This window comes from Hemicordylus capensis, chromosome 2 (assembly GCF_027244095.1).
Source record: "Hemicordylus capensis ecotype Gifberg chromosome 2, rHemCap1.1.pri, whole genome shotgun sequence".
Taxonomy (NCBI): domain Eukaryota; kingdom Metazoa; phylum Chordata; class Lepidosauria; order Squamata; family Cordylidae; genus Hemicordylus; species Hemicordylus capensis.
The window spans coordinates 337651459-337668151 of record NC_069658.1 but is presented as its reverse complement, the minus strand read 5'-3'; the positions used below and the strand labels follow the sequence as shown (position 1 = coordinate 337668151).

At 41.2% G+C, this 16693-nt stretch overlaps 1 protein-coding gene across 3 annotated transcripts in view; it reads left to right on the top strand.

The window, feature by feature from the left end:
• Positions 1-9217, top strand: part of GALNT10 (polypeptide N-acetylgalactosaminyltransferase 10) — a 114724-nt gene extending 105507 nt beyond the window's left edge. For all 3 annotated transcript variants that reach the window (XM_053289637.1, XM_053289636.1, XM_053289638.1), the window contains one exon: positions 1295-9217. In XM_053289637.1, the coding sequence (XP_053145612.1) occupies positions 1295-1462 (168 nt within the window). In that variant the 3' untranslated portion in view covers positions 1463-9217. The remainder of the gene's footprint in view (positions 1-1294) is intronic.
• The last annotated feature ends 7476 nt before the right edge of the window (positions 9218-16693 follow it).

Sequence of the window (16693 nt, the reverse complement as noted above, 5' to 3'; positions counted from 1 at the left end):
GATCTTTCCTCCTCTGCTTGCACCAAAGCCTCCCTGCATCATGGCCCAGCCCTCCCGCCTTCCTCCAAGCTTCTCCCCCTCCCGCCCACCTTCTGTCCCTGCCTGCCCGTTTGCTCCCTTGACAGAGCCTCGCTGCTGCCTCCTCTTTACTTGCCCAAGCTCCGCATCCCGTCCCCCAGCTGCCTCGCCTCCTGCCTGCGCCCCACCCGATACCTCGAGGGGGGCCACCAGCTCCGGCAGCGGGGCGAGAAGGCGAAGAGAGGAGGAGGCAGCAACTCTTGGGATGCCGCGGCAAGGAGGCAGAGGCAAGCATGGGTGGGAGGCAAAAAACATCCACACCACAACACACTGTAACGCATAGACTCGGTTGTAAGCCTCCCTACCATGGAAAAATACAGCTACTTTCCTGTAACATTATTATAACGTTATAGGGACAAAACGCATCAATAAAACCCGAATCAAAGCATCGGAAATATGGATGGCACCCTGGTGACAGCACAGCGACTGCGATGTTGAAACATAGGCAGAGCAGAGGTGGCACTTAGCGGACACGTTGTGAATCTGTTGCAGGGAGTAATCTGTAACACACTCTGAAGGAACAAAAGCATGGGTAGCAAAAACTACCCAAACGCAAGGATATTTAATGCCAACAAAGTATAAAGTGTTGGGGTAGAATTCAAAGGCAGAGGTGGGTAAAACAGTGTTACCAGTTAAGGCAAGACACTCTTATTGATGAATCTCTTCGTCCAGGTCTGATCATCAAGCCCTACTCCAGTAATATGTCCTGTAATAAAAGATAAAAATAAAAGAATGTCCAGTCATAAAAGATAATTCTGACATTCTTAACTCACTTGAAAATGCATCTGTGTTGGGTGGGGTATAGCTCAGACATTTTTAATGTTTGCCTTTGGATGCAAATGTAGGGGGAGCAAATGTAGAAGACAAGAACACAAAATTTAACAATAGAATTCTTTCATGAAACTTGGTTCAGAATGAGGCCTAGTGGAAAATATGTGGGGCTTAGGTGTAGGAAAACTGTCTTCATCCATTCCTGTTTATATTTGTTGTGGATATTTATTTAAAATGATTGTTCAAGGCATCTTACAAAGCACTAAACAATTAATGTGATCAGAATTATAACACACTCTACACATGAGAAGTACTGTTTACTAATAATAGTTGCTGTTCGGTGGTAAGCCGTGGAACGGCAAAGACCTCTTTCCTTGCAGCTATTTGCTGAATGCTCTAGTACATCTTTCAATCTAGAAAATTGATTTCTACTTCTTATCCTCAGGACAAGACCCTTTATCACCCTGTAAGTGGCAGCTGCATGGACTGTAGTGAGAACGACCGAAAAATCTTCATGAACACATGCAATCCTTCAATTCCAACACAGCAGTGGATATTTGAACACACAAACTCAACAGTCTTGGAAAATTTTAACAAGAACCTTGACCTTTAAAGACTGTCTACATATGTATATTCTACAGCTATAGTTTTTACTGGGGAGATGACAATTTTTTAAAAATAATTTTTTTAAAATTAAGGTAAAAGGGAGAATCTCAGGAGAGGGTGTGACTATCAGGCCAGTCTTTACTTTGATGATGCTGCATCTTTATATTTTGGTAGTTGAATCCCATGAGCTGGAAGTCTCGGAATCTGCATTGCCATAATCACACCATGGCTCTCCAAACTTTATTATCTAAGGCAGGATAGAGTCCTTTTCATAATCTTACAGTGCTCAGCTATTGGGTACATTCAGACTAGTATCTCTCCCCGCTTTGGGGTGATATGCAGCTCTGTTCTGCATCACATTGTCTCAAGGCCAAGGCATAAGGATCCATCCTGCATCCAAGGGTGAGTGTGATGGCAATTTCACATTCCTGGTCTAGATGCTTTTAACAGTAATGCTGCACTGGGTTATCCCATACTGCACTGCCCTTTATTTTGATGGTATGAAGTTATTCCTCTCTCATTTTGTGGTATACAGTGGGAAGGAAAGGGGTGTGCAGGCACAGCCTTGGATTTTCTCTCTATTATTGAGCAAGTGGCAGGTCCTCGCACACCTCCTTTCCTCTAACATTCCATCTATCTTCTCTCCCAGCAGCCCCTAAAAATATATAAACATTATTCTAAAACTCTGAAATCTTACCATGTGAATAAAATACAGAAAAGCTAAAATTCGTGGAGACTTCTATAATTTGAATGGGTGTATTCCTCATTCATACCTTGAAGTTCTGGTAAGCTTTACCCAAACCAGTAATGCCTGTACAGAATAGATCAGGATATTTTTTTTTTAAAAGAACCTGTTCAGTAGTTTGAATATGTGATACATAATCTCATGCAGTGACTGGTGTTGCTGATCACCTTATGTACAGAACTAAGCATCTGTACATGAGCATCTCTACCACTTAACCATATCTAGGTACTACCTCCTAATCCATCAAGGAGAATATTAGTTTGCCAATATTACTGAATCTTTAACAAATACAGTTTTCAGATAAGCAAGATGTTAAAGGGAATTGAAGAATAAATGTAAAATACATCTGTGCAATAATTCTGTACACCAAGAACGTTAGCTTAGACCTACTGCATTTTTTTTAAAGGCAATTAAATGGAATTTAGTTGGTGGCCAAACAGCATATATTTATTCTCTCCTCCCCATCGCCCATCGTAAAATATTTTCAGTTGTGGAAAACTGGCTTTTCAGATTAATACACCCCACCATCTGCCTATTATGAACTAGAGTGTGTGTGTGATGTGACAGCCTGCTGCTAGAATAATTGTGCATCATTCAGTAGATCTGCAGTATTGGAATACAGGGCCATTTATAGCATAATATCTCAAGGCATATCTCAGTACAATTATTATTTTAGGGTAAGTAACTGTTGGAGATCAGAATCTGAAATGTACCTTATTAAGATAGGTGTGAGTTCACTAGAGTTGTTGATTGGCACTTGTAAATGCTGGTTGGCTTTGACCCATGGCAACCAGTAGCAGATTGCATAACCACATCTGTGCTATAATTTTTGCAACTAACCCTAGATAGGCAGATCAGGTGTTGTGTAAATTATAAGACTGTCTATCGTATTGTACTGATAATCAGGTCCAAGATTATACAAGCCCTATCTAGCATTTTTCATCGTAAACAATTCTGATTAAAAATGTTTCCAGTGTCATTAGACTATTTGATACAGTATTGGATAGTATCAGGGCAGGGAGTGGGTGGGCTTGCTGTTTAATGAAGATCTGGGTTCTCTGAAAAAAATTGGCTGCCTTCTAGGTAGTGGAAGCATTTCAAATTGCCACTTTTCCTTCCTTGATCTTGTCCTATAATACGCCAGGAAAGGAAGCCATGTCATGGTTTATCCTTTTCCTAGTGTGTTACCTTAGCGTCCCATGGTGAGAGGCTTGCCAGTATTTTACCCAGTACTGTGGGGTTATTTCCATGTGACTGTTGTGTATTTGCCATTGTATTACCTCATTAATCTTGCACTGGGTATCAAAACAGTTTATCACAGTGTGCTCAAAAGCTCAGTGTATGCTCAGATTTACTTTTTACTTTATTCTCTTTGATTAAGGGAAATGCTGCATGCACCTTCAGGGATTTCCCATTGACTACTCAGTCAATGCCTGCACTTAGAAGAAAATGGGAAATCTTCTGGATGTGAAGCCTGCTTCATGCATTTAGGGGCTTCAGTACTCTTGGTCTTTCAAAATTCTATTTTTTATTTTTTTTATTTTTTTTGCAATTTAGTTCATAATCTAACTGGAATTTTTCACTTCCCTGTTTTGTAAACTTGCTGATAACCTGGCTGCATTATCCCTGGTCTTTTTAAAAGATAAATAAGCACTGAAGAACTTAGAAGCCTGTATGTCTTCGGCTATTGCTATTTGCAATGACTGATGGCCAAGTAACAGAAATATGTATTATTCACACTTCATATTCCCCCATTTAGCAATGGAATTGCAAATCCTTCTAGTTACTTAGTAGAATCTCTTATTGTTTCCAAAGACTGGATTCCATTAGCATTTTCTTAAATTTCTTTTTCTTCCTCATGGAAGAAAGTCAATCATAAATATCAATGAAAAAGAATGCCTTGAAATGTGGAATCCACATAGATTTTTCAGGAAATGCCCATAAGCAGAAATCTAATCTTTTACTGAAAGGTGTTCCCTGCAAAAATGGGGGAATTTTGGATTGGAATGGGCAAATTGTTTTAAGTGGCCCTTCTAGTACTTACTGGTGGCAAATCATTTCTGCCTTCATGGTTATATATCCCTCTGCTCTGATTTAAGTGTCCTCTTCAAGAATGTCAGTTAATGAAGCAAAGACAGTCTCCATTGCACTGTTATCTCCCCTCTCATCTTTGTCAATCTAGCCTTGCCATCTGGGCAAGGCTTAGATTAAATCATTCTCTGGTTTTGTAACAACTTACACAAATTGTCCTTCTTCAGGTTTCTGTTTGGGCTTCAAGTTGGCAGGACTATCTCCATTGATGGTGACAGTTGCAATGTGTGTGGTACAGTTCGTCAACCCAGGGTCCAAGCATAAAGCTGGAGGCTACTCTTTTTTCTGTTATACATATGACACCCTTTCTTTTTAAAGTATTGGGCCATAAAACAAACTACGTTAAACATCTTTAGAATCCCCTCTGATCCTACAGCCAAAATATTAAAGAAAGCAATGTTTCAGTTATGTGAAGAAAGAGACAAGCTCTTTTGGCAGCGTTAAGAGATTCTTCTCTGCAGTCTCCTTGGTAGCATAAGAATGTCTACACTTGTTGTGTGGCCTAAAATTTCAAGTAGTTCTCTCTATTTGAAGTCTAAGTTAATAACAAGATTTTTCCAAACTACTTTCAAGATTCAATTGTTCAGCTTCCCCAACAAGTCGTCTTGCTGCAGATTATTCTCACCACCGCCGCCGCCTTTTTTCAATGCTCTGTTAAGTTGCAGAAAGATCAAATAGGACCCAAAATTCAGTGTAATTGTACAGAATCTAGAGTTGCAGTAATTAATCACTTTACACTACTGGGTTGATTGCCGCAAACATGTCAAACTATTTGAGCCAAGAATACTTTTAGTGACATGGCTTTACATGAAATGGATGTTTTATAAACATAATTGTAGTAAATACTTCCCAAAGTACCATTTTGCCTTAAGGTCTAGTGTTTTTTTCACCCCAGGGTACTAATTGATTGATATTCAGAATTTAGATCATGCTTTAGTTTTCATTCTCTACACTTCATAGATAATAGTAATCTTTACAACCCTGAAAGGTAGAGTCAGTGTTAGTTCCATATTGGAATTGAGATGAAAGATAGTGGCTTGCCTAAGGCCACCTAGAAAATTCTTGACCAAGGCAGGATTCTGGCTGGGTAAGTACTTCCCAGCTTACACTCTTAGCCACTACATGGGTGCTTCTCTGTAGGGTGGCAGTTTTGTCAGCCATCTACAGGAACCATAGAGGCCAAAAATTAAAACTTAAAAGCTTCCTTTCTGCAACAATTTAAACAATGGCTTTATCACAAAGATTTTTAATTTCTTTGCAGTCAGACTGAGTAGCATTCCTTGATCTCTTCACGGTAATTATTCATTCAATACCCCTAGAGGACCTGGCTGACTAGTAGAAAATATAGTCACGGTGGGCCACCTGCTGGTTGAGAAATGAAGCTGCCTTTCACCACGTTTATCTGTAATTTGGTCTTTGCTTAATTATTCCACTTTATTTATAAACATAATATCTAAAGCACTGAGTCTGTAAACAAACCATATTTGCATGTACACCAGTGTTTCTGCTGAAAAATGCCATCAGTTAACCTAATTGAAAATAAATGTTTTGCCCCTAGTTTAAGATGTGTAACTAAGAGATGCCTAGCAACACTCCAGTTTCTTAGCCTCTCATTATTGTTGCAAGCAGTTTCCTTGTGCTAAAAAGCTCTTAACCTAGGCTGATACTGGGATTTTGTGCAGACTCCAATATTAATTTGCACATCAGTTGTCGGGTTGTTTTTCCAGCTTTTAATCAGGCCCATTTCACATGTTTGATCTTTGGCACGATTGCTTCCTGAAATGCAACTGTTAAATACAGTTCCACAGGGCAAGCAACTTGCATGAAGTAGCTCTCCACAGAATTGCAATGATTCAACCATGTCATCTCAACTCATTTTTCAAATGTGGTGCCACGGAGTGGTTGAAATGTATGTACTGAAATCTGTCTGTTGCTAGCAATTATATCTGAAATCGTGGTAGTGCAAGGAATTTTTCTGTCTACTTTAGAAAACTCATGCATGCAACCATACCCTCTGTGGTATCGTGGAGGATAATCAGTATCATTAAAACCAAATTAAACAGCATCATTAAAATAAAGAAGTGCCTTTTAAAATGCAAATGTACAGCAAATGCCTAAACTTGAACAATTTCCTAGTGCCTTGCTGGACAAGAGTGGGGAGGGGGGAGAGATGTATGTTCAATGCAGTGTGCAATTAGTGGTGTCTTTTGTGTGGTGGGATTTTTGTGTTTAAATGTCCAATTTCAGGTTCACATTGTAGGATGGGAAAGATACTGATCCTGATTTAGAAGACCAGGAAATTCCTGGGTTCCTGTATCTCACTATATTGCTCAGAACAAAAACTGGAGGAAGGAAATAAAAAGCAATCATCCTTGCATACAAAATGAGGGTTACAGTAATCCTGAGAAGGAACTTCCTGAATGGCTGCTGATCACAGATGGTTGTGCATCAACAAACAAGGATCACCATTCAGTGTTGTGCGCTGGCATAGATACTGACATATCAAAATAAAGTTAATAGAGTACCTCCCATAAAGTTTGAGCCAGACATATTTGCCAGTCGCTAGTCTGTCCTCATAGAGAAACACAAAGTTTCTGCCCTCAAACCTGCTTGAACGTCTTTTCACAGTGGTATCTTTGTTTCATTCAGCTCAGCAAACTGCTGCTAAAAGCTCTGTTTCATTCAGCTCAGCAAACTGCTGCTAAAAGCTCTGGAACCTGAAAGCATCAGTATCATACTGTATGTGTGAAGTGTTAAAAGGTAGCTGTTTGGTAGCAGCAGTGCAATGGAATAGCTTGCTCCTATAGGCCATGGTGTTGTGGCAGATCATTACAACGATCAATAGGCTGCACAAGACATGTTTTCACCAGGAAAGTGATTTCACTGATTTGAATGACACTTTTGTTTTGATATCCTGCATTGTTATGAAGCTGTGACATAGGGATCTCAGAGCTGAAAATAGCAGACTGCATGCAGTAGCTTGCTTTATGGCTGATGGGACCAATCGCCAAGTGCTGACATGGATTATAGCACCTCTGGCTTCAGAAAGTCTCAAGCAGTGTAAAGAGTCGGTGGTTATCCCCTCAGTATTAAATCATTTAATTCAAAGATCACTGTTGAAAAATCCACACATTTGTCTTTGCTTACACATTGCACAACTTGATCTTATGCCTATTTAGTTAGAAATCTCATTGATTTCAGTTGGCCGTATTCCCTAGTAAGGGTGCATAAAATCGCAACCTTAGTTACTCAAAGCCTAGCTATGACTCCCATGCATCTGGTTTACAATTTCTCTGAATAGATCTATAGCACACCAGTACTGATGAGTGCTTCAAATCTCAGCAAGGAGTTTCAGCGAAATCTGGCAAATAGAATAGTAAAACGCCCAAAGTAAATGGTAAAACACCCAATCTACCGAACACTCTCAAATGTTCAGCAAACTTCATAACCAACAAGACTTCACTTTTGATTTTTAAGTTAACAGTGCATCATGCTAACAGGCCAGCTTAACAAAGCACTGTTTCTCATAGGCAATCATTCTAGGTAATGGTACAAGGAGGATAAAATACAATTTCTTTCTATGATGGATCAATTAATTAGCTTTCCATTTTTGCTACTGCCACCTGCTGCTTTGCTCAATGCACTTCTCTGATGCCTCACTTTTACAGTTTTGCCATCTTCATATGTTCCTTTTCTTTGTAAATTGGCTTGCAATTGGCTATGAAGAATTCTGCAAGGTTCCTTAACATGTCTTAAATACTGTGGTATTTTCATACAATTTTATTTCTTTGAGGAAGTTTGGTGTGAGTTAGATGTTTATGTGCAGCCAAGAAGATACCATCAGCATATGGGTGCCTCTTTTTCCTTGTTTCTGAATTTGCACCTATTTTGTGGGTAACTTAATTAGATGAAATGGTAACCAAATGACACAGACCCATCTGTGTAAAAGTGGATCTGTCTCAATCATGGACAAAGGATCTGATCTTCAGAGCAAAAGGAGAATGACTTGTCTCCTTGCAAACCAATCTGTAGATGCTTTCCTCTCAGCTGGAATACATTAGGGAACAGGCTTCAGGGAGATACACCACAGGCAGTGTGAGGGTTCAAGCTCTTCACACTGGCACACCCATTTGCTCTTAAAATCACAAGCACCCTGCTTTGTGACTGGATTAAATCATTTTAAAGAGACTCATCTGCCATTATCATTGTTACAATTTCTAGGTGTCACTCACTAACCATTCTTTTGGTCATATGTCAGCTTCAGGATTACATATGGAACAATATAACTGACAATGTAAAAGTGGTATAAATTGTAATGACAATCTAGATCACTCTTGTCTAATTTGTGACCCATTGATAATGGACTGTTAGAACCACATTCTGTTCTGGCTCCTAGTACTACTGTTATCATTCAGGTCTCCAGGGATTCCAACAGGTGAGGGGTTTTAATCTGAATCAGTTAAAGCTATGCCAGCCCATTACAATGTCGCTACTCGGTAAGAGTTTTTAATCCCAAATTGTAAACAAAATTGTAAACTAGGTCCATGGCATTACATTGTATCTAATCGAGCTAATAGAACTAAAACACTAGTCCTTCCAGCAATAGTATCAAGTGGCCCAATATGTTTGAGGGAAGAAGGAAAAGAGAGGCAGCCTTCAAAGACTTAAGTTGTTTCACATCTTGTAATGCATGCTTAACAATTTCTTTGAAATTGGATGTTGCCGAATAAACCAGTGAATTTATTTTGTGCATCTTGGGACAAGATCCTAGTGTGGTGGTGGGGAGGTAAAGGATGTCTAGCACTTTAATGTAGTAGCTTTGATAAATTGAAAATCATTTGAGTGTAAGATGTAGTGTTTCTAAGAACTGAATGGACTTTCTTTTATAATATATTTAAAATAAATTTTTATTGTGTCTTTTCTGAAGACATGTGGAAGTGTCTAGTCTTGTAACAACCTAGAGTGAGTGTGTGTGGTGGAGAAGACGGGTGAAATTGGTTACACTGAAAGAGCAAATAAAATATTCTGAATTGGGGCAAATGTATACATTCATATTGCCTTCCAGATGATCCTCGCAGTCTCAAAGCTCACTCTGCTTCAGACATTGATCTGTTACTTGTATCACTACTTGTAGGGAAATACTTTTTTCAAATATTCATTATTTCTGTGAAAACTGCAGTTACTCTTGGAAATCCTGGACACAGAATGGTATGATTTGGCTATTGGATGAAATCCATTGCCTCTTATCAGGCAAATCACATGTTAAATAGAAATTGTATTTGGAGCTGATATTATGGTAAAGTTATCTGAAAGATGGGTGTCAGATGTTTGGACAGGGGGCGCAATTTCAGTGCTTGCCCTAGGCGCTATTCCCTCTAGATACGCCTCTGCTAAGGCCTCTACTTCACAAGACAAAGCTTTGTTGAGCATTTCATGAGTAAAGTTCTGTAATGGGGCTATGAAGTGGTTAAATCTGCCCAAGATATTTGTATCCAAACAATACAACTGAATGAGACCATTGTTCACTAAGCTTCTATGAAACAAACACATCAACTTGTGTTGTTTTTTTCTAGATTTTAGTAATTCTACAAGTTCTATTAGACACTGCTTTTTGTTTATCATTTCACTAGATGGTTGTGATATAGGAAGATACTGAAAGGCATCATCTCAGACTGCGAGGGAGGAGGCAAAGATAAACCCCTTCTGTATCCTATCAAAGACAACCACAGGGCTCCGTGGGTTCCAGGCAGGGCCATCCTTAGGGCGGGGCAACCAGGACAGTTGCCCCGAGCCTCACGCTGGCACAGGCCCTGCTCTGGACACACTGCAGTGCAGCCTGACCTCCTCTCCCCAGTCCCAGTCCCTTATCTTTCCCCTCACACTGCCCAGCCAGAGCTGCTCTTTTGTGTGGATGTGCAGCACAGGCTTGAAAGGCTCCCAGGCAAGCTGCTAGAGTTCCTTCTCTCTCTGCCTCTCAGCTATTAGGCGGACAAATTTTTGGTTTTTTTAATATAGATAGATATTTGAATTTTTTTAAAAAAAACACCAAAAAAAGTCCTATAAGTGTCTTGTTTCATTTATTTATTTATTTCTATACCACCCTTCCAAAAATGGCTCAGGGTGGTTTACACAGAGAAATAATAAATAAAATGGCTCCCTGTCCCCAAAGGGCTCACAATCTACAAATAAACATAAGATAGACTCCAGCAACAGTCACTGGAGGTACTGTGCTGGGGGGGGGGGGGGATAGGGCCAGTTACCCTGCTAAATAAAGAGAATCACCATGTTAAAAGGTGCCTCCTTGCCAAGCTAGCAGGGGTTGGCAGTTTTCATGGCAGAAAATTACAAAAACTTCTGGAACAATCAATATATAATATATATTTATTTATAAATGCACAATGCTCAAGTTGATTTGCAACCCAGAAAGTCTAAGTGAGAACTGTGAAGCATGTATTGTGCTTTTTATTTGTATTTTTATTTCTTTATAAATGCACTATATATCCAAGTTGGTTGGCCATGTCCAGAAACCTCACTCACACTATTTGCACTGAATGTCATCAATCAGTATGATTCTGTAATGATATGAAAAGTTAAGGAGGCCCCAAAGATGCTGATTTGCCTCCAGCCCCACACCGCACTAGGGTCGCCCATGGCGCCAGGAGTCAAAATCAACTTGATGGCACACCTTAGATTGTTAAAATAACCATTTTGACACCATCATTGTTTCAATGTGTTTAACATGGGTTTCAACAAAAGGCTGTGCCAGAGAGAACCCATCTGAAAACAAATGCATTTTTTTCATTTAATAAGTTCAATACTTTTCTCGGAACATAACATAACCCGAGGCAAGAACATTGTACAGGAAAAGTTCTCTTCCACAACCAATGCCTGCATAAACTTGTTTAAAAAATATTTGGTATCAAAGAAGGAGACGTTCGTTTTAAATGGAATTTGGCTTGACTTCTACCCTGTCTTTAATGAAAACAATATTAAAACACTTATGGAAAAGAACAAACTGTTCAATTTCCTTATGGCCTTTTTGTAAAGCAAGTCTGGCCCAAATTGAGCCATATGAATTGCTTCTTCCCTGCTGATACTCATCCAGATTAAATCACTAATCTAAAACGTATTTTCATAATGCAGGACAACCTTGGTTTTGGATAAAGCTCTCTTACAATGAAAGCAGCTATGTTCTGGGTACAGTTAGACAGCAACATTTGTTAAAACGGGACATCAAAACTATATTTTGCATCAAAAATTGCATGGACTATATGGTTTTCATTAAAGCTGTCCTCACATATGCACTAAAGATGTTATTGTTGACTTAAGTAGTTTCATTTTGGACCTCAACTAGAGTTAAAATTGGGAGGAATGAAAGCCTAAGGTACATTCTCACAAAACAAAGGGGCACTTCATTATGAGAGTAACAGATGCTATTTAGAAAGCAAGAGTGAACAAATGTATGTACATTGATAGTACACTTGCTCATACACATTAGACACAGCATACATATGTATCTCTGATTTGGTCTGTAATCATGAAAAGAATGATCTAGAAGTAGGAGTAAGCAGTGAGGTGGCCAGATTCGCAGATGATACCAAACTCTTTTGGGGAGTGAAATCCAAAATGGATTGTGAGGAGCTTCGAAAGCATCTCTCCAAATTGGGGGAGTGGATGACAAAATAGCAAATGCACTTCAGTGTTGGCAATTCTAAAGTGATGCACATTGGGATGAAAAACCTCAACTTCAAGTATACGTTGATTAGATCTGAGCCTGTCGGTGACTGACCAGGAGAGGGATCTTGGGGTCGTGGTGGACAGCTCGTTGAAAGTGTCGACTCAATGTGCGGCAGCTGTGAAAAAGGCCAATTCCATGCTAGGGATCATTAGGTAGGGGATTGAAAATAAAACGGCTAATATTATAATGCCCTTATACAAAACTATGGTGCGGCCACACCTGGAGTACTGCATATAATTCTGGTCATCACATCTAAAAAAGGACATTGTAGAACTGGAAAAGGTACAGAAGAGGGCAACCAAGATGATCAAGGGCCTAGAGCACCTTTCTTATGAGGCTAGGCTACAACACCTGGGGCTATTTAATTTAGAAAAAAGACAGCAGGAAGACATGATAGAGGTCTATAAAATCATGCATGGTGTGGAGAAAGTGGATAGAGAGAAATTCTTCTCCCTCTCACATAACACTAGAACCAGGGGTCATCCCATGAAATTGATTGCCAGCATTTAGGACCAGAAAATTTAGGACCAGCAAATGGAAGTATTTTTTCACACAACACATAATCAACTTGTGGGATTCTCTGCCACAGGATGTAGTGACAGCCAGCAACCTGGATGGCTTTAAGAGAGGTTTGGATAACTTCATGGAGGAGAGGTCTATCAACGGCTACTAGTTAGAGGGCTATAGGCCACCTCCAGCCTCAAAGGCAGGATGCCTCTGAATAGCAGTTTCAGGGGAGTAACAGCAGGAGAGAGGGCACGCCCTCAACTCCTGCCTGTGGCTTCCAGTGGCATGTGGTGGGCCACTGTGTGAAACAGGATGCTGGACTAGATGGGCCTTGGGCCTGATCCAGCAGGGCTGTTCTTATGACTGGGATTCTTGCTGGAGATACTGGTGAGTTTCTTCTGTGCTTGTGCCCTCAGCTATGTTTTTCATAGGACAACCTGCACAGAGCTAGATAAGATCCTTATAATGTATATGGTACTTGAAAGCTGCTACTTACCAGTAAGCCCTACTAAACACAGTGGGAGTTACTGCTGAGAAAACACACACAAGAAACAGAATTGAACTGAAACAAGCAAAAGAGATAGGCTGCTTCCTTCATAGTTTACAATGTAGGGACAGCTCCATACTTTATGCAGCAAACACAATTAGTGAGGCTATTCACACAATTGTAGAAAATCGGGCTAGCCTCCACTAACCCGATTTTCTACAATTGTGAGAACCACCGGGCTTGGCTGCGAGCCCGGTGGTTCTTGAGCGGGTAACCCACTTCTTGAGGGTAACCCGCTCAAGTAGCCCACCCCTTAAACTGGGTTTGCGGAGCGAGCACTCCGCAAACCCATTTTTAAAAATCATGAGTAGCCATGGTTACTCATGAGTAGGCCCCCGGCAAGAGGCTGAAAAGCAGCCTCCTGTCTCGGGGGTCTCCCCAGCATGCCCTGCACACTTGCGCAGGGCATACTTGAGCTTCCAAGGGCCGCGCGGCCCCCAAAGTCCCCAGCCCCTGCCGGCTCCGTCACGGAGCCAGCAGTCTTGTGGGTGGCCTATCCAGCCGCCCAGGGCTCCCACCCTGCTCGTGTGCAGGGAGAGCGGGCTTAGCCCACTCTCCCCGCTCACTCTTACACACCGGGTCTCACTGATCATGAGACCCGGCTCAGTGATGATTCAGAAAACATATAAAGTGATATAAATGAACCTTAAACACTTATGGACACACATGAAATAACTCACCTGTCAGGTCTCCCCAGTGCATTTAATCATATATATCTTTCCCATGTTATGAGTTTGCTGTAAAAAAAAAAACTACTACTGCACCAACAGCAATTGTGTTTGCTGCACAAAGTGGACTGCTGTCCTAGATCTTGGCAGTGGAGCATAAGGAGATGCAAAGATAAGGAAGAAATGAAGTTTCATTTGAGCTTCAATCAAATGTGTACTTTTTAGGAAGTAATCCCCATTGAATCTGTAGGACATGCGAGTAAAAATGCATATATGTAATGGATCCTATTTTTAACTGCTCTCAAGGCTTCTCTTTCTGGCAGTTGCTCAGACCCAAGTGTGTGAGGTTCAAAGTAGACTAACTGTTTTAACTGTAGGGTTGTTTGCAGAGTTTATTTGCACAAGAATTAAAACGTTTAAATTAAACATGCTTGTGTTTCCTTTTTCAGACTTTGGGGTCAGTATTACTAGTTGTTAAGGAATTAGGCCTTTACCACTTTTTTGTGCTTTTCAAATTTCTGTAATATATATACGTAATTGCTGACTTCCTATGTTCTGTATTAAGAAGCTGTGTGGGGGTCACAGCTTCTGTTCTACAGTTTGGTTTGGGAGAGAAAATAGATCTGCTGTTTAATTTTTGGAGGGAAGAGAGAGTTTGATTTGATTGGTTATATTTTTTAAAATTTAAGGAACTTTATTTTGGTTTGTTTAGCAAGGGCGGGGGGGCTTGCCTGCAGCAGGAAGTTAGTTAACGCTGGAGGAACAGTTTAACCTTGAGTTAAAGTTGGCATTAGAACTGACTAGGAGTATGAAGACCCTGAGAAACATGACTGGAACCAGGGCCTCCTTTAGCTAGTGCAGGGCCTGTAGCATATGTTATGAAGGGGCCCCAAATTTTAAAAATGCACCTAAATATTGAAACATAAATTATTTACTTGCATAGTAAAGTAATTCAATTTTTTCATTTGCTGTACAGTCAGATAATATGACATATATCTGACACTTCAATAATACTATTACTTACAAGTAGGTTTCAATTTCAAATGTCAAAAGTAAGAAAACTACAATTTAAACGCACCCTGTTCATGCACAGACTGATAGAGAGGTTGTATGGTGTATGGTTGAAAGTATATCATTTTTAGACACTTGCCCATCATTGAATACAATTGTTAGCATTATTTATGCCTTGACATTGCAAGCAAACAAACCCAACAAAACTATGTCGTATCAGCCCTGAGGCCAATGCTTTTTGTGCCATGAAACAATCCTGGCAAACATAAGACAGTGGCAGGGGAACAGCAGGTAAAACAGCGGGTGAGGCATCCTGGTTTGACCCATGGGAAGCAGAGCACTAATCTAATGGGCAGGAAAAAGTTTGCAACAAATAATAACAACCCAAAATTGACTTTTGCTTTGCAAACAACTTTGCAAAACGTCCCCCGCCCCTCTTTTGTGTTCAATAATCCACATGCAGACAGGAGTCACCGCGGCAGGAGCCGGAGGGCTGAGCCCACTTCTCAGCAGTGCACGCTCTTTACATTTCCCCACACATACCTGGCATGCCCAGCAGCAACCCCGGCTCTTCAGACTCATTTTGAGGGGTGGTTAGTGAGTTTGGTTCAGCACACAGGCAGCAGCACACCCTGCGGGAAATGGTGGGGGGTGGCGGCGGGTAGACAGTCAGTGACACGCTCTCTTTGTGACCATACACAGAAGCATGGCGTCACGCACGCGAGAGAGAGAAGGCCCGTGGAGCGGATATGGGTGACAAGCAAGCATGCATTGGTCATCATAGTCATCACTGAATAATATAGGAGGTTGCGTGGGCCCCACAGGCATGAGGAGGGAGGGAGCGCTTGCAGGGCAGGTTGCCTGCACCTATCAGCCTCATAAGAAGGAGCATGCGGGTGACGGGCAGGCAGGAAGCCAACTGTAATCGGGTGGTGGCCAACTCAGGAGAGAATGGGTGGCAGCACCCGGCAGTGAGGAGAGAGGCTGCACGAGTAGTAGAGAGCAGAAAGAAGAGGGGGCAGTTCAAGCCGGGTGTGCGGGGCCCTCAAAAACGCGGGGCCCATAGCAAAGGCTACATTTGCTACTACGTTAATCCGGCATAGGCTGGAGCAGTGGAGAGGTAAGCAGACAGCAGGACAAAACTGATTGGGGCATTAAAAATCAGAGCACTTGAAATAACTGAGCTGGAATTGCTGCAGCATTGGAGAAGACACTGCCAGGGTCTGTAGCTGAGCTAGATGGGCCAGTGGTCTGACTTGATAGAAGGCAGCTTCCTATGAGGCAGAAAATGACTAGGTGGTAGGAGTAAAGGAGCCTGGCCGACTGCAGATGAAAGGAGGACGCTTTAGGAGAAGCTATCCTTTGCACTAAGCCTAGTGTTGCTGTTGCCTAGTTGCTGAGCCTAGTTTGTATAGGCTACTGGTCTTGATTATTCTTTGCTGTTCCTGTTTTGCTCTACCTGAAACTTGTTTTTAAATTTCTATTTAATGTTAATGAACTGTTTCAAATCTAAGATTTTGGGGGGTTTTGAGCTTTCAATAGTGTCTGTCAATTATTTTGTCCTACCCACACCTATTTGCCTAAATTATCACTCTACCTTTTTGTCACACTGACTGAGAGGCTTCAGTGACTGGATGGTAGAACCAATCAAAAGAACTCTACCTGGTCGCAGGGAGTTGTTTTATGTGCAGGGCCCGCTGAGGTGGTACCCACCACACTAGTACTGCCACTTGTACTTATATAGTGCTTTTCATGACGTGCTTGAAGCAGTTTACATAGGGGGAAAGGATAGCTTCCTGTCCCCAAAGGGCTCAATCTAAAAAGAAACAACAGCAACAGCCACTGGAGAGACACTGCAATGGGGCTGGATAGGAAAGCTGCTCTCCCTCTGTAGCCACCACAGGTGCCTTTTTACAGGGTAATAGTATATA